Source organism: Poecilia mexicana, unplaced genomic scaffold (assembly GCF_051168715.1).
Source record: "Poecilia mexicana isolate PSO_F unplaced genomic scaffold, ASM5116871v1 scaffold_11, whole genome shotgun sequence".
In the NCBI taxonomy this organism is placed as follows: domain Eukaryota; kingdom Metazoa; phylum Chordata; class Actinopteri; order Cyprinodontiformes; family Poeciliidae; genus Poecilia; species Poecilia mexicana.
Window position 1 is genome coordinate 2,406,585 of NW_028263380.1, and position 27,945 is coordinate 2,434,529.

Consider the following 27,945-nt stretch of genomic DNA (forward strand, 5'->3'; position numbering starts at 1 on the left):
GACTATTCAACTCTGTGCAGTGCTTATAAATGTTTTACCCTTTTATTGCTTTTACAAATCAGTCATGCTCAACAAAATGTGGCTTTTTGGACAAAAGAAATTGGAAAACAAACTTTTGATGTCTAGATAAAAACTGATTTCACAATAATGACAAATGACTACAAATATTTTGACATAAGTGTTTTCAACCCCTTTAAAGTGACTGGTCTACTTCAGTTGGTTCCTGAACTAGACCAGCTGACATCAAATTTATTTAATAATTGACTTAAAGCCTCACAGTGAGTGGAGTGGAGCCCAGCTGACTGCAGCGACTGCAGTATAAAGACATCTGGTTCTGGACCGTCTATTCCTGGTTACCACAACAGCATGAACACTAAAGAACACTCCTAGCAAATCAGAGAACAGGTTAGTGAAAAGTATAAGTCAGGGGGTGAAGACGAAAATAATTCATGAACATCCACCAGAGTTCATGAAGACACAAAAGAACAGGTCGTCCTCACTATTTAGCCTATATGAAGGAGACTAGTGAGAGAGGACATCAGGTTGCCATGACTACGCTGAAGGAGCTCCAAGCTATAGCAGCTGAGATGGAGGGATTCTGCAGGCGACTGTTGGTTCTACACCAGTCAGAGCTTTATGGGAGAGAGGCGATGAGGAAGTCACTGATGAGGAAAAGTCACATCGAGGCTGGACTAGAGTTTGTTTACCTAGAGGCCTGTGGGAAGAGACTCCAAGGTCAGGAGGAAGAAACTTCTTTGATCTGATGAGATTTTTTTATTAAGGTGCTGTTTGTAGAGGACAAAAACACTGCACATCACCACAACACAACAACCCTGCAGTGAAATATGATGGTGGCAGCATCATGCTGTGGTGATGCTTCTGAGCAGCAGGTCCTGAAAGGTCAAAGGTCAAACGAATGCTGGGAAATCAAACAGTTAGGTTCCATCTTCCGGAGAGCTTCGGCTTCAGAGAACATTTATCATCCAGCAGGTCGACGAACCGAAGCTTCCAGCTAAAGATACACAGAGACGCTCTGAAAACAACAAGGGGGAGGTTCTGGAGTGGCCTAGTCAAAGGCCAGACCTGTTCACAGCTGACCTGATAGAGCTGGAGGAGTTCAGCAGGAAGAATGGAGGAAAAGTGCATCGTCCAGATGAGCAGAATGACTGAGAGCGATCCACACAGACTCCCTGCTGGGACGGAACCAGAGGGGCAAATAACAAATACTGACTGGAAGGAGGGAATATTTATACTAATTTATACTTACTATATGGTCAATATTTTTAATTCATTATTATTCAGTTTTCACTTTGAAAACTTTTTTTCTGTCATTTTTAATCAAAAAAGTCACATTTTGTTGCTCATGACTGAATTGTAAGAGGCTAATAGGTACTGTAATTCACTTTACCAGTGAAGTCCAAAGAAAGAAAAAGTGATGAATGGTTTACAGCAGGAAGGAAAGTAAAAAGAAAGGAAATCATTTATGAAATGATCCCAAAGAGACATTTTCTTATTTAATGTAGATTATTCTGATATCAAATATATTTAGTAACTGACTTAAATAATTGTGCAGTTGGAGAAAGAAAGTAAATAAGAGAAACTAATGTAGTGTTCTGACTTGTTAGCTCAGTCTGTAGTTTATTTTTAATTTAGTAGATTATGATTTGTATATAGTCAACATGTCACTTCCTACACAGTACTGAAACTATGAAGTAAAAACTCTCCAAACACCAGAATGTATTGGATCAATTCAGTCTGTTCAGTCAGACCCAGGAGGAGAGCAGCTTCTGTGAGGGAGGGGAAATGGCCGAACTGGAAATAGCTTCACACCCAGTTCATCTGGTTTAAAACCGAGGACATGTACAAAATGACTAAACTCCCCAAGTCAGAACCTGAAGGACAAACTGACAGATTAGACAAGATGTCTGTTTCATTTCTTTGAATTTTATATGAACTTCTATGTATCTGGCTGCAGCTGGATTTTAAAAAAATCTGTTTTACTGATATTTAATAAAACTGTTTTCATCAGAAATATTGGATTAGTTAGTGGAGTGGAAGCCATTTTGATTTAAATTTAAACAGTTAAATATGTTTGTTCTGACAACAAGTGTTCTCTCAAAGCACTTCACAAGATAAACATGCAGTTTATATGCAGCTATATATATAACCTTATATGATATATAATCAAACAATACATCAAGTTCAGTTTATTATTCAAACTGGAGGAAAAGAAACCTGACAGGTTGCATTGAGTCACTGACTTTGCAGCAATCCCTTATACTGATCGCGTGATCAGTATAAGGGATTGCTGTAGCAACAGTAGAGAGGAAAAACTCCCACTTAACAGGAAGAAACCAGAACCAGCTCATCTGCTGTAACCGTTATGAGCTTTGAGAAGTCAGAGCATCCATACACTGAAGCTTGGCTCCAGCAGTACTTCCTGTTTTTCACACATGATCCAGTCAAATTACTCTGAATGGTCATAAAATATGAGTCATGACAAGAAGGCTGTTCAGATGTCTGTTTGTACTGATATGTAATGCAGCATTTTGGTTTTTGTGTTGCTGAGTAGCTTTAAATGCAGGTGTACATATTAATAAATTAATAATTATAGTTCTGCTGGTGGGTTCTTCCTGTTAAAGGGGAGTTTTTCTTCTCCATTGTCGCTACATGCATGCTCAGCCTGAGGGAGTGCTGCAAAGTCAGCAACACAATGTGAGCAATTGTCACTACAAGTGAATGCTGGGTTTGCTTCAAAACTTTTGAACCAGTTTGAATATTAAACTGAACTTGAAGCACTGATGATGAATTTCCTGTCATCAATCAATAATCAATAACTGATTGACTTTTTATAAGTGCCTTGAGATGATATGTGTTGTGAATTATCATTACCTGAAAACACTAAATTGAATTGAATTACATTCTTAGAATAAATAGCTGTGTGTATTTTATTTTTATTTTTGTTTTGTTGGTTTTTATTGTTTTTCATTAGATTCTTTTTTTATTTGCTTTAATTAAAGAATGTGTAAAAATAATACACATAAAAGAAAGAGGTCCAATAAGTTTATACTTTTGCCTACCTCCTTTTCAAACAGATAGTTATCTAACTATATATCATGGTATCTGAATTGTGAATGTAAATATGTTTGAAATAAACACATAAAGTAAAAATCAAACTTAAGCTGAACTGAACTGCATTACATTGTTAGAATAAATAAATGGTGTATCTGTATGGAAATCCAGTACAATAATGATATGTATCCATTCATAATCTCAGAATTTAGTTTAAACTGAAGGACTACAATTTTTACTTCTGTTTTGTCATTTTTGACAATGTTTGTTACAGTTTTATTATTTTCTAAAAATCAAATTAAAGAGAAACTCTGGAAGCACATACAGTTTGTTAACTCTGTGGTTCTGACACAGTGTGAACATTACAGCAGAGTGCCAGACTATGTTCAGTATTAATGCAGAGCCGACAGGTGGCAGGTGGAACACATGACTTTCTTGTCAATTGTCTGTTGCATTAGGGTTCCAACAGGAATTTGACAAGTTAGAAATGTTTGAATTTGATTGTAATTTATGAAGCTGTAATTTAATTTGCTGACCCAAACACATTTCTTCCTTTAAACCCCAGTTTGACTGGAGAGGACATTTCTAAATCTAGTCCCTCAGCAGAAGAAGAGTTGGTGTCCTGGTTGTGCTGGGTTCAGTCCTGGAAGTAAGATCCAAAAAACTATTGGAAAAACACACAGTTAAATACAGTCATAGTTTTATAGGAGAAAATGTTTGCATGTGTGAAACAAAGGTTGGAGTTGAGATTTTAAAAATTAGGATAAACCTGTCCTTTAATTGCAGTTTGTATGTAAGACATAATGACTTTATGTTTGATGACATGCTTAAAATTTTTCTCCACTCTAAGAGTGACCAGTAGAACACAACATGTTAGGGATCCATCATGTATCAGCACTAACATTGGTATTGGTTGATATTAGTCATTTTCTAGCATATATATATATATGTTAACAATCAATATTTTTACCATCTTTGTTGCTGTTTGTTTCTGGATGAGGAGGGAAGGAGGTTGATCATGTGATGTTTGTTTGGTCATGTGACAGTGATAACGATGCAGCACAGGATTATGGGAAGTTTATCTAGTGAAGTTAGTGGTGTGGTAGTTTTAATCAAGGTGTCAAAAGAGTTGAGAAATATATACATGATGTATTCAGTAACAATAAATGCCGGTTATCTGCCATAGCAGTGCTTCCTACTTTTGGTTTTCGTTGCAGTCACTGGGATCTTAAGAAAAGCTGCAGAGAGTTGCGTAATGAGCAACTTGACCTTAAAAGTTGAACCTTCTAATAGATCAACTTTTTAACAGTGTGTTTTCTGACTATTTACCAAATGTTTGCTGTTTTGTGAAAGGACCAGAAAAAAGCCGTTGTGTAGCAGTCGCATGTTTGGAGGTCAACGGTATTTTTCTCTGTGACACGCGGTCAGCCCCTCAGTGAAACAGAGCCGCTGCTGACCGCTCTGAAACAAAAACACTAGAGTAGTATGAAAGAGAGCCATGGGGACATTGCGGATAATCCGCTCCAACTTCAACTTTCAACCTGGGAGCCTTCTGTTGCTCCCCTGAGCTTACCCTGAACTTCACAGGGAAAGGTTCATCTAATGTGGCCTCCTCAGGTAACACGGAGTAGCCGGGGACATCTGGCACGGGGCGTCGTGTTAATTGAGGGCCCCTGGGTGGAAGAGATCCCTGACATCCAAATATTGTTCATGACCGGCTTTGAACCCCTGAGTCGCAAAGTGATCAATCAGGGAGGGAATATATTTGTGTAAAAGCCCTTTGCTGAGCCACTGCAGCTAGGCGCCTCTGACTGGGAAACTATGATCCCGTCGGCACGGCGGCGAAAAATGATGAGGAATCAGAGGCATGAAGGAGCAAGTGTGTTAGCCGGAACAGAGAGGCCATGGCGCTTCATCCACCTGTGTGGCAGGAATACTTGGAGTCTGCCACAAGACGGTTCTCCAGGTGTTTACTCTGCCAGGATAACATGCGTTCTACCTGTGGAAACAGATTTCCAGCTCTTTTTCATTAGAGCATGTTCAGAAGAACGAAGTGATGCACATTTCTCTGACCGGTAAGGTGAGTCCATCACATTTTACCTTCATTTGTTTAAAACTGACAGCTGAGCTGTGCTTCAGAAGGTGCCGTGCATTTCTGAACAGTTTTCATAACTTTTGTTTTAATAAAATTATATTTTAAAATTAATTTAAAAAAATTAAGAGCCTCTTTTAAATTAGAATTTATCTGATGAAAAAAAAAATCTCAATATAATCAAATTAATTAAATTTTTTTAAGCTCTGCAATTATATAAAAAGCTACATTTATTTACATGCTGATGCTCTGAATAAGTTCTGATTTTATGCATACATTGCCAGTAGTACAAAAGCTTTTAATGACTAAGTTACATAAAAGATCAGCTGATCCGTATGTTAAAATTGCTAATTAGATTTTGATTGATCTGCAGCTATACACAATATATTATCATCAGTCTGACAACCATTCAGCTAAATGAAAACATAAGGGGAATAGTTTGAGCATAGGTGGTCCTGAAACCCACCGTAAGGTGCAGCCAGATCAGACAACAGATTGTTTCAGTATTGACTTGCCCTAAACTGTCTGATGGATGCTTAACAGTTTGCCGACAGTTGTTAAGGAAACTGCAAACAAGATTAGGCCCAGTCAAGGACATCACCTCATCAAAAAGTTAAACTGGTATCAAGCCCTCTTTGCAAGCAGATTTGCCTCATAGGACCTGTCTCTGAAAAGCTGCTGCATGTTGATTGAATCCAAATGTGACACAGTGACACTTGTTGAATTAGCCCAGCCTTAACCCCACACTAAGCCTCTCTAACATATTCATGTTGATGCCTTACTTACATTAAAACATTCATTTAGTCATGAATGTTATTTAGGTTTTTTTAATGCTTTGTCTAAACGTCCATAAGGCTGATATTACTGTGAGATTAACAAAGTAATGATTTACAAATACTCCAATTAACTCCAATTAATATTCTTTAATAAATTCAAGATTTTTCTCATCTTAAGTGAGTTTGTAGTTAATATTGAAATTATAATATTTCAATATTGAATTCTATGATTTCTACAGAAGCACTAATAAAATATTAAATTTCTGTGTCATTAGAATCTGGATCATCATATGTCAAACAGCTCAACATACATGACCGAAAACTGAAGTAACACTAACACATAACACGCTTCCAGAATGGTGGGTGTGTTTTAAAAATAAAAAGATTAAATGTGTTAATTCAGCTGATCTTTTACTTTGTCATTAAATGACCGGCTTTGTGGAATCTAAACAAGTGGAACATTTTGAGTGAGCCAAATGAAAGCTTAGAGAGGCAAAGACACACAAGTTATCTATTGTAAATGTATAGGAAATGTCCATGTCAGATGGACATGGTGGACATGTCCTCTGGTTTTTAAAGCAGATAATGTTCTGTGACTCCATGGAAGTATTTTTGTTCCATCAGTGATCTGTCTGCAGGCCAGACCTGTCTCTGTCTTGTATTCAGAGACAGATGTAAATGAAGGCAGAGAACAACAACAGCGGATTGTTGAGCAGCTAAAAACACTAGAGCAGCTGTGATGCCAGTATGAATTATGATTTTCCTCACGCTGATTTCTGGTTCTGGTTCTGGTACATCAGTTGTATATCCACAACTGATGTACAAAGTTCCACAGTACATCAGTTGTGGATGTAAAGAACAGGAAGTTGTTCTGAACGTCCAAACCAGAACACAGAACATGAACACAATGCATCTGAAACATAATTCCCTACCAGATATTCTATTCAAGCGATTAGGACTGTGACTGAGTGAAGACTACTGTTCTGTGTTGTGTTGCAATATTTTTAATTCAGTGATTTTTATGTTAATGTACAGGTAATAACATGAAAAATAAACTGACATTAGTGAGGACAGCATTCTATAGGAGAGTTTTACAACATCAGAGTTCCAGCAGGCCTTCAACAGCATCATGATGGAAGGGTGTCGGTCAGTCGACTCCTTCACCATCTCATGCTTTTCCAGATTTATTTTTTCATAATCAGCCTTCTACTGCAGTGTGATCCACATTTTTGCTTTCCTATGAATGTGTCCGTAATTCATCAAAATACTTAAATATCAGCCAAGATAAATTGGTTTTCAAAGGTACAGATAGTTTGTCTATGAGTACAAAGTGGAACATGGAGCGGATGGAATAGTAAAGGGGGAGCTGCATTATCTGTATGTGGCTTGTTGCTTTTGTGTGTCTTAGCATGATGTTGTATTAAAATGTGCCATAGCTGCTTCTCCAGTAGAAATGAAGTCTCATAAAGCAGCTGTTTCCCCACCGTGGCACTCAGAGGTTCTTTAAGCCGGGTTCAGTTTTTGGTTTACTGATCCAAACCATTCTATTTGGAGACTGTGAACTATTCAGCTCAAAAAATATTTTCAGACAAAAGGATTGATTATTGTCAAGAACAGAGATCAGATCTTTTTCACCCAAAGAAGGCTGCTATTCTTCCTGGGTTCCATACAGAGCCATTCTGTTGATTATTTTGTTTGTGTCCTGCATTAAAGTTAACTGCAGTAACTAGAATTATGACTTAAAACTGACTAGCTAAGGTATTTTGGGTTTAAAATACAATTCACCTTAAAATGTGATTTCCCCAACTTTATTTCATGCTGATAAATGAAATGAAAAAAAAAATCTCAAAACATGAATTCATAAATAGTGCCAACACACAGTATCCAACCCTGCCATGTTTTACCCGTTTTATTTTATTGCTTTAACAAATTAATCATAGTCAACTAAATTTGGCTTTTCTGACCATATATATATTATATATATAGTTTTTTATGTTACAGTTTTATGTTTTTGTTACAGTTTTCACTGTAACAAATAAAAAAATATATATTTTTTTTTTTCTAATGTTACAGTGAAAACTGATTTCTGTATATAACACGTTAATATAAAATAAGTGATTGCATGAATAGTCACCCCCCTTAAAGTGATTGACTTAACCTAGCAGAGGTCCAGCAAGTTGGTGATTGATCACAATGAGTGGAATGGAGACCAACTGAGGGAAATGTAGAAACATCCTGGAGGACAGTTATCATCCAGCAAGACGACGACCCGAAGCTTCCAGCTAAAGATACACAGAGATGGACAACAAGTGGGAGGTTCTGGAGTGGCCCAGTCAAAGTCCAAACCTGTTTAAAGCTGACCTGATAGAGCTGGAGGAGTTCAGCAGGAAGAATGGAGGAAAAGTTCAGCGTCCAGATGAGCAGAATGACTGAGAGCGATCCACACAGACTCCCTGCTGGGACGGAACCAGAGGGGCAAATAACAAATACTGACTGGAAGGAGGGAATATTTATGCAGTCACTTATTTTATTTTACACATTTTTATTTAATTGTCATTGTTTTGTAGAATTTAGTTACATTGCAAGATTTGCATTTTTTTGTTGTTGCTCATGACTGACTTGTAAAAGCAATAAAATGGTTAAATTAGTAACATCTAATGTAGGAGTTCAGTTCAATAGTAGCATTGCTTCTAAGTAGGTAGCTTGTGCTCAACCTAACCAGAGTTGTGTTTAATGTTGTTGTAGACACTGCTGGTGAGGACTGAACATGACTTGCATGGAATTAGTAACATCTTGCGTATTACTTTGTGAAAATTATACCCCTCATAACAACTGAAGAATTTTGAATCAGTGAGTTACAACAACATTTCATTTTCTTTTGGGATCAATAAAGTATTTTTTTGAATTAAACAATCTTTTTGCCATGAATCCACTCAGCTGTTAGAATGGAATAGTTGTTGCTCATCTAACTACGTTCATTTACATATTTCTGAGTCGACTAATTAAAGGACTCTCTGAGCTCGCTGCTTTAACACAGCAGCTGCTTACTGTGTAAACTATTTAACGACTCACGACGGTTTGAAGCTGGTAAACCATCACACATCGCTAACGTCAGGCTCGTGTGAGGCTTAATGATGCAGCATATGCGTAAACTGCCAAACAACAATGCATCCTAATAATGCAAGTCCTTTTGTACTCGACAGTTAATGAGATTAAAAAGCCACCACTCTGCACTGCTGCTTGTTGCTTCAACACAAGTCAACGTATTTAAGACACTTTAAGCGTCATATTATATCTGGACCCATAATCACTTTGTCAGGCTTTTTGTCTCAAGGTTTAAGCTGCATTACTGGATTATCAGCGCCTGTGCTGATCATGATCTAGCTGGGAATTAAAGTGTGTCTCAAAGTATAATAGTTAGGGTTTGTTTATTGGAGCAAGAATTATTAGTGCTTTTCTTGTTAGATGAGGCACGTTTACAGAGATCTGTGCTGTTCTATACATAAAACAGTTTTTATGTATAACTGCCTCAGTTTGAACTGTTTCTTCAAACTAAACTGTCTTATCTAACCAACAATAAGAATTGAGATCTTTATTTAACTGAACTGAAATAAATAGTTTTTTTATCAGAGCTTCATCTTCAGGTTACTTTAAAAATTGTTATTGCTGGACAGCAGCTGGAGGGAGATTTTCTAAGTGGGAAAACCTGAAGGAAAATATCATCAGTGTCCAGTATTTATGTGGAGAAGGAAACAGATGTCACTATTATCGCTACTGCAGAAATTCATTTACCATATTGATAACAAAACTCCCAATAAAATTTTGTTTCTTGTTGATTTTGACATTTTGACAAATATAAAAGAGACACTAAATCTAGCAGCAGTCTCTGAGTAACTGTGGTTGTTAGAATATTTGAGGAGCACAGCGAGCATTTCCTGGTTAGTCAGGCTACCTGCTCAGGTACTCTGGATGCAACCAGCTGCTAACAGTTTCCCAACTGTAGTTTTAAAACAGTGCTAGCTTCATAAGAGTGGTAAGAAAAAGAAAAACAGAGAATCACTGTTTAAAGAGAGGAAGCGTGTCGGTCTGTCGGAGGCAGAGGAAACGCCAGCGGGTTTTTATCAGTAACTATTTCAAACTTTAGTAATCAGAGCACATTTTAACAAACTGGAGCAGGTTCATGTTTACCTGTCTGAGTTAGGAACAGCTAAATAAGTCTCTATTAGCAATGATCTAAAGGTGCATTTCATAAACTTTGTCACATAATTGCTGCAATTAGAAACAGTCCAAACCTCACAGACTCATGTGCTCAAAACCTCTTCACAGAACATTCTGTGGTGATTTTTATGAGAAAATCTTTTTGCTACTGTGGTCATCATAAAACAGCAGCCTGCATGGGAAACGCTTTCTGCCCATGTACAGTCAGCTCACTCCAGCTCTGTCTGACTCAGGATGGTACCTGAACGCATCTCAACTGCTTCACCAGAACCAGCACTGGGAGTTCCAGTCTGGTTCTGGTTGTCATTCTAAGCTTGAATGTTTTCTTGTGCTCAGCTTTGGAATCACTGAGGTTATTTCAGTCATCTGAACATCCAGTGCTGAAATAGATGAAGTAAATATGACAGATCAGTGTGTGTTCCTCAGTGTGTTCTGCTTCCTGCAACCTCATGTTTCTGCCTCAGAATCTCAATAAAAAGACTTGATCGTATTAAAGCTTATCCCTCTTTATTGAACAGGGAGCCTGATCAATATGGCTGAGTTCAGACTAAGCATATTATCTGAAATAGACCATGACCTCATCACGTTACCCAAGTGCTCCTAATTAGTAATAGACAATAAAAAAATATAGATAGATAGATAGATAGATAGATAGATAGATAGATAGATAGATAGATAGATAGATAGATAGATAGATAGATAGATAGATAGATAGATAGATAGATAGATAGATAGATATTGTCCCCATGAAAGTGATCAAAATTATCTGCCTTGTTTCAGATCTTTTAATGATTTTATTATAATCATTTTGTCTCATAATTTGACCTTCTGAATCTCTGTGTCAAATGAAATGCTAAATATAATTTTTACTGTATGTATTGTTGCATGGACAGAGTGTGTGAGTTTATTTTTGTAGCTTGATTCTCAATCAGAAATGAAATAATATTGTTCGCTGATTGTACACTTTAATTGGTTGTGCTATTAGAACCACAGTAAGGGGACCTGGGGAGTCTTGGAGGTAACAGAAGTGTGAGGTCTGTAAAGTCATGCTTCAGTTCGAATAGCTGTTTGGGTGAAGATTCTTCTTCCTCTTCATCACGTCGACTTGTGTGTGTCTGGAGCTGCTTTCCACCCTGGATCTTCTGGCTCAGTGCTTACTGTAGGTGTGGCACACAAAGATCCTAATCTGTGACATTGCCAGTGGAAGTGGCACATCAAGGATTTGCGGAGTGTGAGATTAGTGCCCTACGTCGTCATAAATCTCTGCTTCCCAATTCGGCCGGGTGGTGGCGGGTGGGGCAGTTGCTAGGTGTAGTCTGCGCTCCGTGGATTTGCTGGATCAAATGGTTGTTCTTCTTTGGTGCAACTTGATGAAGTTGTTTTTTGGGGGGGGGTTGTTTTTTGTTTTTTTGTTGGTTGAGGATGGATATTTCATCTATTTAGCCTGATTGGTTGATCCTGCCTGGTTTTTAACTCCAGAGAAGAGATCTGAGGTTAGTTTCTGCTACTCTGTGGCTCTTCATGATGAACTACTGCATACCGGACATGTACGAGATGCCCCACTCTGGGGTCGGGGGCTACGCCGTTCAGGGTGGCGGGGAGCATTGCATGTACCCCGGAGAAGGGGCCGGGTACGGACACTACGAGCCACAGCCCCTGCATCACCCGCCCTGCATGGAGCAGGCCTGGCCCACCGGCCAGCACTACTCCTGCTCCTACGCTGCCGGCCCTTCCTCCTTTAAGAACGAGTTCTGCAACATGGAGGTCCCTCTCAGCCACTTCCACCATCAGCCTGAGTATTTTCCTGAGATTAAACCTGATTATTCACATCTGCAGTGGATGCAAGGGGCCCACAGAAAAGGTATGGCATCTGGACCTCGGCGTCAAAATGATTTGTATGAGTGGAGTCAACTGCTGCATGTCCAAATCCATATATTGCATTGATTAAGCCAGCCTCCAGGAGCTACTTTGATTAGATCTATGTGATTATTAGTGATGACTCTGTAGTGATTTATGAATCGATGCTGTGTGGCTTTTTTAAATTAAGTGCGATCAGCATGAAGCCACAACTCCTGGCATCCCGCGGTGGTAGGCGGCTCCAGAGGGTTTGACTGAGGCAAGTTTAGGTTTTGTATTGATTGATGCTGAGGCAACAGAAGGCTGATGTTCGATTCATTATTTCTTTTCTTTTTGTCTTTTAATAAAGCCCTAAATAGATATTGATCAGTTTGTGCACCTCCGATCCTGAAGACTGACCGGCTCCAAGGTCTGATCTCATTAGGGCCAGAGCAAGATGTTAACGAAGTTAGCTGGAAGATTACTTTGGAAGGAAAAGAAACTAATCTGGGGCTGGGATTCTACATAACAACACATTTAACATGATATGTTACTCACATATGGTAGAAACTGACAATAGTGTGTGTGTGTGTGTGTGTGTGTGTGTGTGTGTGTGTGTGTGTGTGTGCGTGTGTGTGTGTGTGTGTGTGTGTGTGTGTGTGTGTGTGTGTGTGCGTGTGCGTGTGTGATTTACAGTAGTTTCATTTTGATGTCTTTACATTTCTTCCATAAATCAGACAAAAGAAAATCAATCAAGTTAAAACCTAAAAGAAAACCCAGATTTCTACACCAGTCTGGATTCTGCTTAAGAATAGAGAAACTTTTGCATTTCGAGATTTTACTCCCTTTATCAAATTTTCTAAGCATACAATTCTGCATTCCTGACGAAGAACTACTGTAAGTGAATAAATGTAGAAGTTTAAAACATGCCAGCAGTTCTTTAGCATCACTTGTTGTGCTCAGCAGCAAATCAGCTCTACTGCATCTGAAAAACAGGAGTTTTATGAGTAACTGTTACTCATGAACATTTAAATTCTGTGCTTTAAAAACAACCACAATAAAGTTTGTCCCTGTTCTGTGTTTCTGCCTGCAGGTTACATACCGAGCTACCTGGACAAGGATGAGCTGTGTGTAGTGTGCGGGGACAAAGCCACAGGCTACCACTACCGCTGCATCACATGCGAAGGCTGCAAGGTATCATGACGGGCCTTCTGCTTGTAGGGCTGTTGTAAACGAATATTTTAGTAATCGAGTAATCTATCGATTATTCTTACGATTAATCGAGTAATCGGATAAAAAAAATTATAAAATGAAATATTGGTAAATCTGGCATAATACCGGTGTTACTATCAGATATCAATCAGTCCAATTTTTCATATTTGAGCATCCCTAACAGTTGCTTTCTTGTAGTTTAGAAAACTAACCTATAACAATAATAGCTCACTTTCTAAGTTAACCAGAAGAAAAGTTATAGAAAAATCTGAAATTATATTGAATTTAATAAAGAGGCAGGCTCACAAATTTGCTTATAAAAATGTCTACAATCCAGCTTTTAGTTTATGTATTCATCTTCAGTGAGTTTAATAGATTAATTAAACTCACCTTGCCACCTAACCTGTCACGCTTTGGGTTTGAAAATACGGGAAATGCCGCCTGGAGTGGGAGGAGAGGGCGAATGAACGAACGTAAGATGGGGTGGAGGGGAGGAAATAGACCAGCGGACTGACGAACCGTTAGACCGGGGGACGAACACGGGGGAAGCAATACGGGATATTTACGACACCTTCACTGGTCACACTCAGAAACTCATCTACCAGCCATGTACAATGCGCTCCGCCACCCGTTTCTTCAGACCGGGATATGAAATTTATTGTGCGGTTCGTCGGTAAAGCTACATTTACACGGTAAGCATCAGCTACTCAGCCGCCCGCCCTGTTCAGTCTATCCGCTCACCTCAGCGCTCTTCCTGCCGTTCGCTTTCAACCAGCAGACCCGGAGGAGAAATGCTGCCGTACTCCAGGCATTCCCCCAGTCATTTTAAGGATGCTTATTGGTTCCCCAAAAACGATAAAAAGTCAGGCATTATCATCAATCAATAAAATCCCCACGGGCCAATCTTGAAGATTGGACTTTATGCCGCTGAGACTTAGCTTTTGTCAACAACTCAGAGGCGGAAGTGAGAGCTCCGCGCAACGCAAATGAAGTCCCGGCCGGAACACGGTGCGCTAACTAATAAAACATAAATTAACGAAGCTTCGAGGCAGGTAAATTTTCCTCGAGGAATTTTAGTAATCGAGGTACTCGAATCATTCGAGGAATCGTTTCAGCCCTATCTGCTTATGTTACGCAGCTGCTGCTATTGCTGATCAGCCCTGATCATGCAGCCGCTTCCTCTGCAGGGATTCTTCAGGAGAACCATTCAGAAGAACCTGAACCCAACCTACGCCTGCAAGTACGAGGGGAAGTGTGTCATCGACAAGGTGACTAGGAACCAGTGCCAAGAATGTCGCTTCAAGAAGTGCATAGCAGTAGGAATGGCAACAGACTGTGAGTACATTAACTCCTATTGTTTTTGTTTGTCTTAATGTGTGTGTGTGTGTGGGTGTGTGTGTGTGTGTAATAGTTTCTTAACCTATTCATCTTAAATCCTTTTAAAACCCGGGGGATGTCTGATAATCTGTACACTAAAACCTTTGTTTCAAATAATCTGCGCAAACTGGACGTTGATGTCATTTACACACACTAGATGCCTTTAATAACAAAAAATGTTCCACTGCACCATAAAGTTATTGTTTATTCAATATAAACCAAAACTGCATTCAACACTTGGTATTTTTGATGCATTTTTCTGTATAAATAAAACAAAGCTATTCAGCATGGTGAATATTTTCCTCCTGAAAGCAAAAAAAAAAAAATTTTTAAGAAACAATATTTTAATTAGTACATCCACTTTATTCATACCAGCCATTAAAATTTCTGTTAAATATTCAATTTAAATATAACATTTTTTGCTTATAGCAAATGAAACATGACATTTAGGATTAGAATAAATTACAAAATAAAAACTTTTTAAATGAAATATTAGCTCAATCATAAGAAATATTCTAAATTATTGATTATTTATTGTATATCACAGATTAGCTTAATTAAAAAACCCTTAACATTACAGAGCTCTAATTCACAACTAATGTAATGTAACTAACAAACACAACCCTCAACATGAAGCCTACTTATAATCTATGCAGTAAGAAGAACTGAAAAAACTAAAATTATTAATTATTATTAGTAAAAAGAAAAAAATCTTTATGAAATTGTATTTCCAGTTCTCTGCTGTTCATCAGATCGAAAACAAAGAAACGAAATTCATCTTAAATTATGTCTGTCCATAATATCTATTCATTTCAGAGACAAATCAATAAGTCTCATAATTCATCTGTAACAATAAAACGTTTGCTGGTTGTGAATGCAGAGTGTGTGTAAGCTTTAGTCAGCTGAATCACCCCCCTTTGCCCCCCCTCCTCCTCTTCCTCTTCCTCTTCCTGTCTGCTCTCATCATCCCCGCTCTCCGCCGCTGCGCTCGGCTCCAGTGGTTCTGGACGACAGCAAGAGGCTGGCCAAGCGGAAGCTGATCGAGGAGAACCGGGAGCGCCGGCGGAGGGAGGAGCTGCAGAAGACGGCGTGGGACCGACTGGAGCCCACCCAGGAGGAGTGGGAGCTCATCCGCCTGGTGACGGAGGCCCACATGTCCACCAATGCTCAGGGCAACCACTGGAAGCAGAAGAGGAAATTCCTGGTGAGTCGTCCCCCCACCCCGCCCGCCCCCCTCCTCTTCCTCACCACAGCCATCATTGCATTGATTTACTCTGCCTCATCCAAGCCCCCAGCCCCATCACAGCCTTGTTCCCCCTCTGCCTCCACAGCCACTGTTCCACTGCTCCCTGTGTTAATATGTCCATGTGTTGTTTTTGTATCTCCTTGTAGAGGAGGTGAGGAGAGTTAGCTGGACGAAGGAAACAGTGTTCCTGAACGCAGCAGCACTTATTTAAAATGGAACATCTTACTTTTGTCATGTTTTCTGCCTCTAAGCAACAACCTTTAACTGCTGCTACTAATCACTCAATTTTACTTTTAAAGTTCTCTTTTGTTGTCGTTTTTTTCTCTCTCTTTCTTCAACAGCTTCTGATTTTATGCTTCAGAGCTGTTTTTGTTATTTTGTTTGTATAACAAATTTGCTTTTTTCTGTTTAATCTAATAATTCTGTTCAGATTAAGTCTGTCTGCTGGGAATTTCATCTTGAGTTTCTGTGGCAGGATTCCAACTATGTTTTTGTAACATTTATATATTCAGCCCTGTTATGTTTTTGTTCTGAACTTTAATATTCTTATCTGAATATTCTCATGTCTCTCATGGTTAAAACCATGTTTGTGTAAAATTAGCCCAGTAACAGTCATAATAGTGACTCTTGTTAAAATTAGAATGTGACTGTTTAAAGGAAACTTCCGTGTTTTAATCCTGCCACAGAAACTCAGCTGGAACTCCTTCATCTCTGCACCTGTTTTCTGTCTGCTCACGTTTCATCTGTCCTCAGTTTAACTTGTTTTCTTCTTAGTTGACTTGACACGGGTTCTTCATTGAAACTTCACGATTCCTGTTGATCATCCAACAGGTCGAGGAAGCAATGCTTCTTAATGAAATAACATGTAATTTATTCTATACTTCTGACCAGAGTGCAGCAGGGGTGAAGGATACTAAGGTAAGAATCTGCAGCTATAACCAATAAAATCATAACCGGTCCCCAAACTAGTTTCCCAACATCGACACATGAATGTTATTTTAATAAAATACAAATCATAAAATATGTAAACTGGATACTTTTCCCTGTTCTCTGTCCTCTAGCCTGAGGATTGTGGTCAAGCCTCCGTGGTCAATGCAGCTGAGGAAAACAAAGTGGATATTGAAGCCTTCAGTCAGTTTACAAAAATTATCACCCCTGCCATAACCCGAGTAGTGGACTTTGCCAAAAAACTGCCAATGTTCTGTGAGGTAGGTGTCAGAGGCGAGAGCTCTGCTGCTGGTCAACACGGCAAAAAACTGACCCAAAACTTTAAGAGCACCAAGAAAAAACTGGAAATAATTTGGACACTTTTCAGTGTCAAAGTTGTACAACTAAAGAATATTATTTTAGATTTACCTTCAAATCTGTTGTAGTTTTCCCAAGTAAGCACCAAAAGGTGTATTATTTATGTTTCTATAATGATGAAACAAAACTATACACACATTCTGAAAAGGTTTAACCAAATGGAACAAACCAACAGTTTGCTACAGATCGAGAAAAAAATCTGTATAAATAAGGAAAATACATTTCTCTATTTGTACAAATTCATTAAATTATTGAAATTATTCCGTTTATATTAATTATTAAAAATAAGAAGAAATATTTTCTCTTGTCAAATAGGATTTTTTTTACATAATTTTCTCTAAAGATAATAAAATATAATTCAAAATATATGAATAAACAAAGAATAAAAGGGATGCTACACATAATACAGCATAATAATAAGTAAATATTGTTGAAGTTATTGGAAAAATTCTTGTAATCTTAAATTAAATTACATATTTAATATGACGACTGGTATTAATATTCATTGTAATTTGCATTTTAAAGCAAATTATAAAACTTTAGTCTTTGGCTGTCTCAAGTTATTCCATGCTTTGTAGACAACACTAATGCTAATGCTGTTAGCATCATGCCACCATTAGCATTGCTAGCGTTGAGTTACTTCTCTGTGGTCGGTGTTGAGTTTTTCTTCCTCTGTATGATTCTACTCTCTGATGGTCAGCAGCACAGTAACACTCCGTGGTCTGTGTGTGTCCCGACGTTCCCAGCTGCCTTGTGAAGACCAGATCATCCTGCTGAAGGGTTGCTGCATGGAGATCATGTCGCTGCGAGCGGCGGTACGCTACGACCCGGACAGCGAAACCCTCACGCTCAACGGGGAAATGGCAGTAACTCGAGGTCAGCTGAAGAACGGAGGTCTGGGCGTGGTGTCGGACGCCATCTTTGATCTGGGCGTGTCGTTGGCCTCCTTCAACCTGGATGACTCTGAGGTGGCTCTCCTGCAGGCTGTAATCCTTCTGTCATCCGGTAAGCCGGATGAAAACCCACTGCTCTGCTATTGTTTAGTGCGTGCGCCATCCACAAACACTGACTACTCCATCTTCTGTTGCCAGCACAGATTGAGTGAATACTTGGCTTTGACATGAAATCAATATTAAACAATCAATTAATTAACATAATCAATGTGAGGAGCTTTGTCCAGCTATCTTGGGTCTGTGTGCTCCTCAATGAAGATCAATACTGCTCATGCAGAACGGAGGCGGGGCCAAGCTACCCTTCTGTTCTGCTCACTGGAAGCATTTCTAGTTTTAATATGAAACACATCACAGCTTGCAGTTTTTATTATCCTTTCATGTTGCTTATTACTTCCCACATAAAGACAGCAACAAGTATTATCAATGGCAGTAAAATGCTGTAACATGGAATCAGTACATTAGTGTAAAACTCTCATGTGAATTAAATAAAACAACTTTTAATCAGTCCCTGCAGGAAGTCGCCTGGCAAAAAATGATCTGTTTCAAAAAGTCGCAAATGTTTTGTTTTATTTTTGCCATAACATGGTCCTACAAAACAGTTGAATTTGCTGTACATAACCTTCCCAAGAAAGAAGGAATCTAAACATGGATCTTGGGAAAAAAAGAATTTGCACATTTTCATCTACCTTCTCAAAACCCTTAATACAAATCAAATCATGTCCTGAGGAGAGGTCAAAGTGCAAAAGAAGAATTCCATGTTGGTCATTCAAGTTAACATGAACTGTTTACAGAGCAGGACCAAATCATACAAAATAGTTTTGCAAAGCAATAAAAAGAAACGGCATTTGTTAGCGCTTAGCATCACACGTCTTTCATTGCCGGTTCAGTGTTCCAGAGACGTCGTGGAACAGGAAGTTAAATTAGAAACCTGGTTAGAGTGTGTGAGCCAGAGAGACAGAACCTGAAGAGAATAAATGAGTTCAGTTTTACAATTCACAACATCGTCCTCATGCAGCCATCAGAACACAAACAAAACTCCTGCTAATGTTTATGCCAGTTTAAAAGTTACTTTCTGCTGTTTATTGTGATAAATTTATTTTCCCGATAAGATTTTATCATGATTTATTGTCATGATAAATTCTAATTAATCATATTTTAAAACACATAAAACTGTCAGGATTGTTATTTTTACTATTTGTCTTCACTGTTTGTTCAATAAAGGTGTAGCAACAAATACATTTGGAAATATGACTAAATGCCATTGCTGTGTGCATCTCAGTGATATAAATCAGTCTTTGTTACATGACTGTTGTCTTAAAGAACCTGGTTACCATGGGAATGTTTTCCTGGAGCGGTGTGTGTGCTCATTGGTCTATCGTTGCTGAGCCATACAGCTATCTAGAAAAAATCACAAAGTCACTTTTAAAATGATCACAACATCGCCAAGAAAATATTGTGAAAAAACTTTCAGTGTGTATCACCCACCCCTACTTTATGATCACTTTTTATTTTCATTTCATTTTTTTTTCAAGTTTTGCTTTATCCACTCAATAATAAATATAAACAGTTCATGTAACAACTAAAATAAATTATGACTGAAAAGGACCAGAAAGAAGTATAAACTTATAACATCTGCCTCCTGTTCACAGAAAAAGAAAATTAGCTACTCCTCTAACTGCAGCAAACTCATTTAGGATTCTCTGCCGCCTTCTGGTTGTCATAGTAACTGTGGTTGTGTGTCCAGATCGTCCAGGCCTGACCAGCGTGGAGCGAATCGAGCGCTGCCAAGAAGAGTTCCTGCTGGCCTTCGAACATTACATCAACTACCGCAAGCACAAGGTGGCGCACTTCTGGCCCAAGCTGCTGATGAAGGTGACAGACCTGCGCATGATCGGCGCCTGCCATGCCAGCCGCTTCCTCCACATGAAAGTGGAGTGTCCCACCGAGCTGTTCCCTCCGCTCTTCCTGGAGGTCTTTGAGGACTGACCAACGGACGGCAGCGTATGAGTGTGTTTGGACTGTGTGTACATGCGTTGTCCAAAGCCTGGGCACCCTGGTGGTACCAGTGGTACCAGCCGGAGGCCCATCTCCCCGAACTCTCTGATAGCACTACTGAGTGTCACTTCATTCCATAGTTTAGGACTAGCTCCCTGGTCTAGTTTTGGATGAAATCATTCCTCACATTGCGGGTACATGTGAATAGCCTTTTTTTTTTCTTGGTTTGTCGTTATTTTTGTGCGTATAACTTCTCACCTCCAATTTGACTCTAGTTTTTTTTTTTCTTTCTTGATAATTGTACAGTTGGCATAACGGTGATTTTATTAACAGCTGTTTGAACATTAGAAACTATGGAGTTATTGTCTTTTTTTTTTTCCTTCATGTTCTACAGAAACTCAGTGAAAGTTGACCTGATGCAGAAAATCAGAGCAGCTCTGATGTTTCTCCCTTTGGTTTCTGGTTCATTCAGTTTGTCCTGAGGAATCACACTGTCTCCTGACTCACTCTAAAAGTCAGCTGCTCATATCAAATGAAGCTGCATTCAGAAGCTCTCAGAAAAATCTGAATTTTGAAAGCAGGCAGACTCTGCGTGGCTGGGAATGTGCTACACAACCCCCACTGTTCTGCTGGACGCTGCTAAGCAGCTGGCTGAAAGAAGCCTACTACATTATTTTCACACTTACTAGAAAAAACCAAATGAAACACAATAAAGTAGCTGGTAAACATGCATGAAGTCATCAAATCAGCTCCTGCTGTTATTCTATAATAAGCAGAACCAAATGTTCTGTTCTGCACAATTAACAACTCATACATTTTGTCTACTTCTTATTTAAAGTCACAATCTAAATAAAAACAAACATCATCGTAATATACCAGATTACTTTTGCAACGGTAGGAAATATTTTTGCTATAACATTTTAAATGAAAATTGTTTTTTGTTTGTTTTAATCACCTGAAATGTTTCTCCAGCCGATCTTACTGGAGGGATTTCACACTGTATCCTCAGATGAGGCTCCATGCAGTGAGAAAACTTAAACAATGTGCAGCATAACTTAGAACAGAATGTATAAAGCATGATTGTTTTTTTACTTTGGTTAGATTTTTGAAGAGCTATATTTTTGTAACACAGAAGTACTCTAACTAGACGCTGAAAACACTTTGTGACAATCTTTAACAGCTGGGAAAATGATTCAAACTAAGGTGCTAGCTCTCTATTTCAGGGAAGATACTCAGAGCTCATAACTTCCTAGCTGATCCCCACAGCAAAAAATGCAAAATTAGAGTTTTTAAATTTTGTTGCAAAAATTAGACTCACCTCAGAAGTCAGACTAAATTGAAAGAAGCTGATCAAATGGGAGATTCAGACTGAGCCGACAGCTGAGGGAACGCAGCAGCAGATGCAGCAGCAGATGCAGCAGCAGATGCAGCAGTAGATGCAGATGCTGCAGCAGCTGCAGCATCTGATATCAGCAGCAGATGCAGCAGTAGATATCTGCAGCAGCAGTAGATGCAGCAGTAGATATCTGCAGCAGCAGCAGATGCAGTGTTAAATTGATCCTCATCCCCACAGACTGGTCAGGACTAACAAACACAATCTCACTGCTGGCCAAAACCACAATCACTGGTCATCATAACGAATTTGATTTTTTGCCAAAACAAAGTGTGTGACCCCTGACCCCTCACTCCCCACACACATTGAAATAATTTCTTAGATATAAAAATGGTGAATATGATCATATTTAATAGCTTGTAAAACCTGACGGGGACAGAGAGTGAGTCATGTTTCAGTGGAGATCTCAGCCATGGTGATCAGAGTTCTCATCCAATCATGTCAGTATTGTTCTCTCTTCATTTCCAGCTCTCTGTAATCACAACACTGCCAGCTGAAGCAGTGATGTCATGGTGCTATGATGGTGAAATGAATCTGTCTGTCTGTCTGTCTGAATCGCAGCTTGGCAGTGACACACATGTACACTATAACACAAACATAATGTCATGTACAGTACGCCTGACACCTCCACCAATCAGCCATAACATTATGACTGTTAGCACGCCGTTCCTTCCCAACCAGCTCCGCCCCATTAACAGGGACTCGAACACCATCAGTGGCTCGTCGTTTCGCTCTAGATGATCTCTAACATCATCAGATGTTCAGTTGGACTGAAACCGGGCCAGAACCTCTAAGCGGGAAAGGAAAACACTGCAAAAACACAAAATCTTACCAAGTAGTTTTGTCTTGTTTTTACTGCAAGTATCTCTACAGCACACTTGAAATAAGACAAAACTAACTTAAAAGTAACTTCTTACATAGTTTCTTACATATAGATTTAAAGAGTTATAGTTCCACTGGTAGATTTTCTTCACAACTAAGCAATGTTTGTTTATTTGTTTATTTATTTGGATCCCTTCAGCCATCGCCATAACGATGGCTGTTCTTCCTGCGGTCCACAATGAATCAATCAATCGCATGAGAAATTAAAATGAGCTTGATCATTTCCAAATTTTTGGAAGGCCAGTTTTGTTTACAGGTACATAATAATCCATTTTTCTCATGGCTCGTCTGTATGTGGTTTCCATTTCCCTTTTATTTATTGTTTTTGGTTGGTGTGTCTTGTTTTACATATTTAAAATATCTTCCAGTTCTAGTATTAAGTGTTCTTTACAAAATTCAAGTCTATAGGTCTTTAGTGTTGTTATGACTTATTATCAATACATGACTTAAAATGGTCTCATAAAACCAGTTTTATTATTTATCATGATCATTTATCAGTTAAGAAAATGTGTTATCATGATAAAGGCTTTATGTCTCCAGACCAGCTCCCCTCATAGCTCCACCCAAGACATTTTCCTGATTTAAGTGAAAAAATCCACTTGTGGAACTTACACTTTAATAATTATTGACTCAAAATAAGCTGCTATGACTTGCAGAAAAGTCTCTTGAAAGTTATTTTTGTCTAATTTTAAGGGTGCTAAGATATCAGAGCTGGAATCTAAAGCAAATACTTGGTATTATTTTGTGTTTTTTCAGTGTTGGTGAGTTTATTATTTATTTTATTATTATTATTATTATTATTATTATTATTATTATTATCAAGGTCTGGACTCAACCATGACAGTTAGAGGTACATGTGGAAGCTTCAGGTTCTGGTCCAGTTCAGCAGCACTCAGACCCAGCCGTCCATGTAATGTAAGACCAGATCTAGTTCATCAGACCAACATGCTTCTTCCACGGAGCAGACTGAGCAGAGTGGTCTGAGCTCAGACGGCGCCGGGCCCAGCAAACAGCACCACACACAGAGTTCTGACACCTTTCCACCTGAATCAGCACTTTGAGCTGCAGCTGAGGAACCAGGCTGGGTTTCTGATAAGAAAAAGATGAAAAAGGCAAAGGCGGGAGACTTTATGTGATCTAACGTTTAAATTATGAATCTCCATGGTGATAGAGGAAGTAAATCCTTAAATATGCAGTAATATGTTAGGGTTTAGGGCTGCACAGTGGCGCAGTTAGTAGAGCTGTTGCCTTGCAACAAGAAGGTTCTGGGTTTGATTCCCGGCCCCGGTCTTTGCCATGACATGAGTGTCACTGGAGTTCGCATGTTCTCCCTGTGCATGGTGGGTTTTCTCCGGGTACTCCAGTTTCCTCCCACAGTCCAAAAACATGACTGTCAGGTTAATTGGCCTCTCCAAATTGCCCCTAGGTGTGAGTGTGTGTCCTGTGTGTCTCTCTGTTGCCCTGCAACAGACTGCCAACCTGTCCAAGGTGTACCCTGACTCTCGCCCAGAACGTTAGCTGGAGATAGGCACCAGCAACCCTCCCAACCCCACTGAGGGACAAGGGTGTAAAGAAAATGGATGGATGTTACGGTTTAAAATTGTCTACATTATGAGTCAAAAACAACCACAGTCCTATCAGGATTACCTTATGAGATATCTGGGAATCTCCTCATGCTTTTGGGTCTTCACACGTTATCCAGGGTCTCATGAATACTTCTGACTCGATGGAAAAAAACTAAAAGCAAATTAAATAGGCCGATTGTATTTTCTATAGGAAAGGGATGGGGTTCAATGTATCAATAATAAAGCAAAATTATTGACAAAATACGTCTAGTTTTCACATTGTTTGGGGCTTGATTGAACAAATTTATTCTCAGAATAAAAACACGTTTTGCGTCACTTTCTTTCAAAATGTTTGCCATGTTCAGCCAAGTTTAATCAGTTTTGTTTAAACAGTTTGGGTGCAGCAAACTTTTCAACAAAAGTCTATGGATAAACATGACAAGGTGGGACTGAACAGGATGTCAGTGGTTCACTCTCACAAGTCAGTGGTCATAATGTTATGGCTGATTGAATGACATGCTCAGAAAGCGCAGGTCAGAGTCGCCACTCTGCCAGCTGGTGGGATCTGAAGGCTGAATGAATGTTAACTTGTCCAAAACAAACCTGATATCATCAGCTGGCCGTCACCCAGCGAAGACGCTGGTGAGATTGTGAAGAAGAAAAAAAAACATCTCACTTTCATGTCATTGTTTTAGTCAGCATGTTGTGTTTTTGTTGATGTTCAGAGATTATCAGGTTTTTATTCCGTGGAAAGAGTTTCATTCGTCTGTCTGGCTTTCACCAAGCTTCCCTCTCCACCTGAAAACAGCTTGTGGTTTTATTTTTTTACTTTTTCTCTCATTTCTGTGAAGTGATGCCTTTTCATCAAAGCAATAGACTTGCTACAGTGTTAGAAAGACCTGGACCTCACACCAACACACACAAACACACACCTCTCGAACTGTACAGGTTGAAACAAAATGCACAGACAATCAGACGGAGGAGGACGCAAAGATGCCCAAACTCAGGTAGCCAACCTGAAATGCAGGGTCAGGCCATGCTGAGCCACGGGGGTTTGGGGAAGCAGCACTGACCACCTTTACGTGCACACCCACTTCTCCACAAACATCTTACTGTCACTAATAAGAAACTTTATTTTAAAGTCCACATAATGACTTTGTAGTAGAGAGTCCATCTGCAGTCTGACTTCTTGTTACAAACAGATTGTATGTCGTGTGGCCCTCTTCAACCAAAACCATCCAGGAAGTAAACTCAGGGAACTAAACAAGACCCCAGGTCTCCCCTCACTTTTATTATTTCTGATCCCCTTTCCATATTTATTTAATAAATAATAAATGCTCACTAAAAAAAAAGACAGACAACTCTAACATGTTCTACTGATGCATTACCACATCTAAAGTGGATTCAAAATTTTGTCTTATGAAAGAGAATAAGTATGATTTCAGAAAAGACATATTACACTGGTTATCATGCAAAACCAATGGATGTAGCATTTGGTGCTACTATTAGCAATACCTGTCCATAATATATGTCCCTTCATTTTAAGTGTTCAAACACAAAAGGGACATGTTTTAAAAATATATATTTTACAAATAAAAAATATAACACTAAACCATAAGAAGAGCTAATAATTAATTTAGTCGCAGTTTTCACTATGTCTGTTTGTATCCAATATGGCCGATGAGCGGCCATATTGGATACAAAATTCTGGTCTGTCTGGTGAGCTTTGTCTTTCCAGGTTGGAATTCTGATATGGGGGGCAGGAGGGAAGGGTGTATAAATGAGTAACCATAGAAACCAAGACTGTGTTTTTACAAGTTACAAAAGATTATGAGACTCATGAAGCACTTTGAAACTTCTTGAGATGTTAGCTTTTAGCTTCCTCTGACTTCCAGTCTGATCTGATCTAGTTACTGTATCAATCTAATGGGAATAAAATACACATTTTTTATCAGTCAGGTGGACACTAATATCACTGTAATGCATAAACGTGTTCAAAAAAGTTTTTTACTGGGTTTAATGGTGGGTGGGAACATCTAGGAAGCAGAACTTTACTCAGTTTGATACTCAAGACCTTCAAGGCATGTGTTAGCACAATGCTAATGAAAAACACACCAGCAATGACCCTGAAGTAGCAACTGTTGCCATGGATCAGAACCTGTTCTTAAATGTGTAGAAAGTCATTTCCAAACTCCGTTATCATTCTAGAGAAACAAGGAAATGTCACATGTTGATGTTAAAGTTGAAACCATTGGAACAGATTCTACTGTGAGTGTTCCGACAGAACCACCTCAGGATCTGCTTTGTTCTGTTGGACAAATCAGAAACTAACAAAGTCTACAGGACACAGTCAGCAAAATCTCTGTTAAAGTATGACTTGTCTGGAATAGTTCTTTGCAGAAAGTCTTTTTTGAGACATGCATGATGAAGTTACTAAGGCCTAGTCAAAGTTCAGACCTTAACCAAAGTCAAATGTGTAATGACCACGTCTTAATTTAGCTATGAAAAAACAAAAATGCCTTCAGTTGTCAATATTCCATCCATCAGCAGTAACTGTGTTAACTCACAGAAGGCTGCCGGTACAGTCCTGACTGAACAGTTAGTTCGTTCCCAGCCTGGTTTGGACATTTGCAGGCTCCTGAAGTCAAACTCAGTGTGGTTGAAGTTCAAATCAAGCATCAATGTCACAGGAATAAACTGGATTTTTTTTTTTTTTTTTACACTTCCGCAGACTTTTGTCTTATAGCAGAAGCCCTACTGAACGGCCTCAATTTATAAAAAAATGTTCCTTCAGTGTTTAACTCTGTAGAAAGAGGAGGGGACATATTTTCTGAGCTCATATTGCTAGTAGTATTTAGTTTTGTTATTGGTTTCCTGAACCAAACCATAGATGACTCCAGGATGCTTTGGCACTGAGTCTGTGTTTTTGTTCAGTTCTCAAACTTTTTATTTCAGTAAATCATAGTAAAGCTGATCTTAACAGTTCAGTTAAAGCCATGATGAGTCTACTCTTTTTCTTGTCTCTCTTTTTGTCTTCTTTAAAATGTCTATTGAGGATGATCCAAGGGTCCATAAACAACAAAATAGTTCAACTGATCTCCAAATATCACACTCCTGCTCTGCTGCCTTGTCCCTGTCAGGAGGAAGGAAGCAGCTGAAAGTCCAGCTTTCTGTTTCCAAATGAAGCTCTAGAAAAAATTTCATGTTGTTTGTGAAGGCAGAGCTCCAGCTGAACAAACCAAAACTGACGATTTCCTCCAAAAGCAAACTCAGTTCTGGTTTTAGAATCTGAGTTGTTTTCCTTTTCAACATGTTCTCATTGTCGGTGCACATAAACGTTGTCAGTGCTGACGGAACCGGTGCCTGTTCACTGTTCTCTCTTCCCACTTGTTCTTATTAAGGTTACTCAGTCACAAACCAATCACAAGACTTGCACCATAGAAAAACTTTTTTTTACAGTACAGTTGAAATAGGATGTATATTTTCAGAATGCAGATTTTTTTTTAACATGTTAGCATAAGATGAACATGGTATTGTTTTTGCGTAATATTAACAAAGTGATTGCTCTAGTGCTGACCCAACATCATGGCAGAGGAACTGAGCAAAGCAGCTAAAATCATAAAATGTTAGTGCAGCATTAGTTGTTTGGTAAAATCCATTTTACAGGACTGTAGCTGGACTTCACTGTCAGTACAAAATGCAGCAGCTACACTTGCACACAAGCGTAGGAGAACCTCTGGATCCTGGTGTACCCACTGTCAGCCCAGATGCCCCTCCTTTGTACATTGAGTGTCGTTCCTTGTATGACCCGTTCTACACTGACTGGAAGAGAAAGGCAGTGATGGTGCGAATGAACTGGTTTTACTGGAACCATCCTCTGGTAATCAGCTTCCCAGTGGTCGTACATGAACACAGAGGACCTGGGAAAGGTTTTGAAATGCACACAATGGATGATGGTTGCAACTAATGTGAACTGGCTCTAGAATAAACATGGTTTTAAGAGTTTTGTCTTTGCATGTTTTT

General features: G+C 39.0%; 1 protein-coding gene across 5 annotated transcripts in view; it reads left to right on the plus strand.

Moving 5' to 3' along the window:
- thrb (thyroid hormone receptor beta) overlaps positions 1-27,924 on the plus strand; it is a 111,709-nt gene extending 83,785 nt beyond the window's left edge. For 2 of the 5 annotated variants that reach the window (XM_088010061.1, XM_088010060.1), the window contains 7 exons: positions 13,088-13,188; positions 14,394-14,541; positions 15,582-15,787; positions 16,661-16,747; positions 16,891-17,037; positions 17,881-18,139; positions 19,832-27,924. In XM_088010061.1, coding sequence (XP_087866187.1) covers positions 13,088-13,188; positions 14,394-14,541; positions 15,582-15,787; positions 16,661-16,747; positions 16,891-17,037; positions 17,881-18,139; positions 19,832-20,073 — 1,190 coding nt within the window. In that variant the 3' untranslated portion in view covers positions 20,074-27,924. Of the gene's footprint in view, positions 1-11,529; positions 12,020-13,087; positions 13,189-14,393; positions 14,542-15,581; positions 15,788-16,660; positions 16,748-16,890; positions 17,038-17,880; positions 18,140-19,831 lie in introns of those variants that run through there. The other 3 variants (XM_014969398.2, XM_014969399.2, XM_088010062.1) reach the window with 3 other exon arrangements.
- The last annotated feature ends 21 nt before the right edge of the window (positions 27,925-27,945 follow it).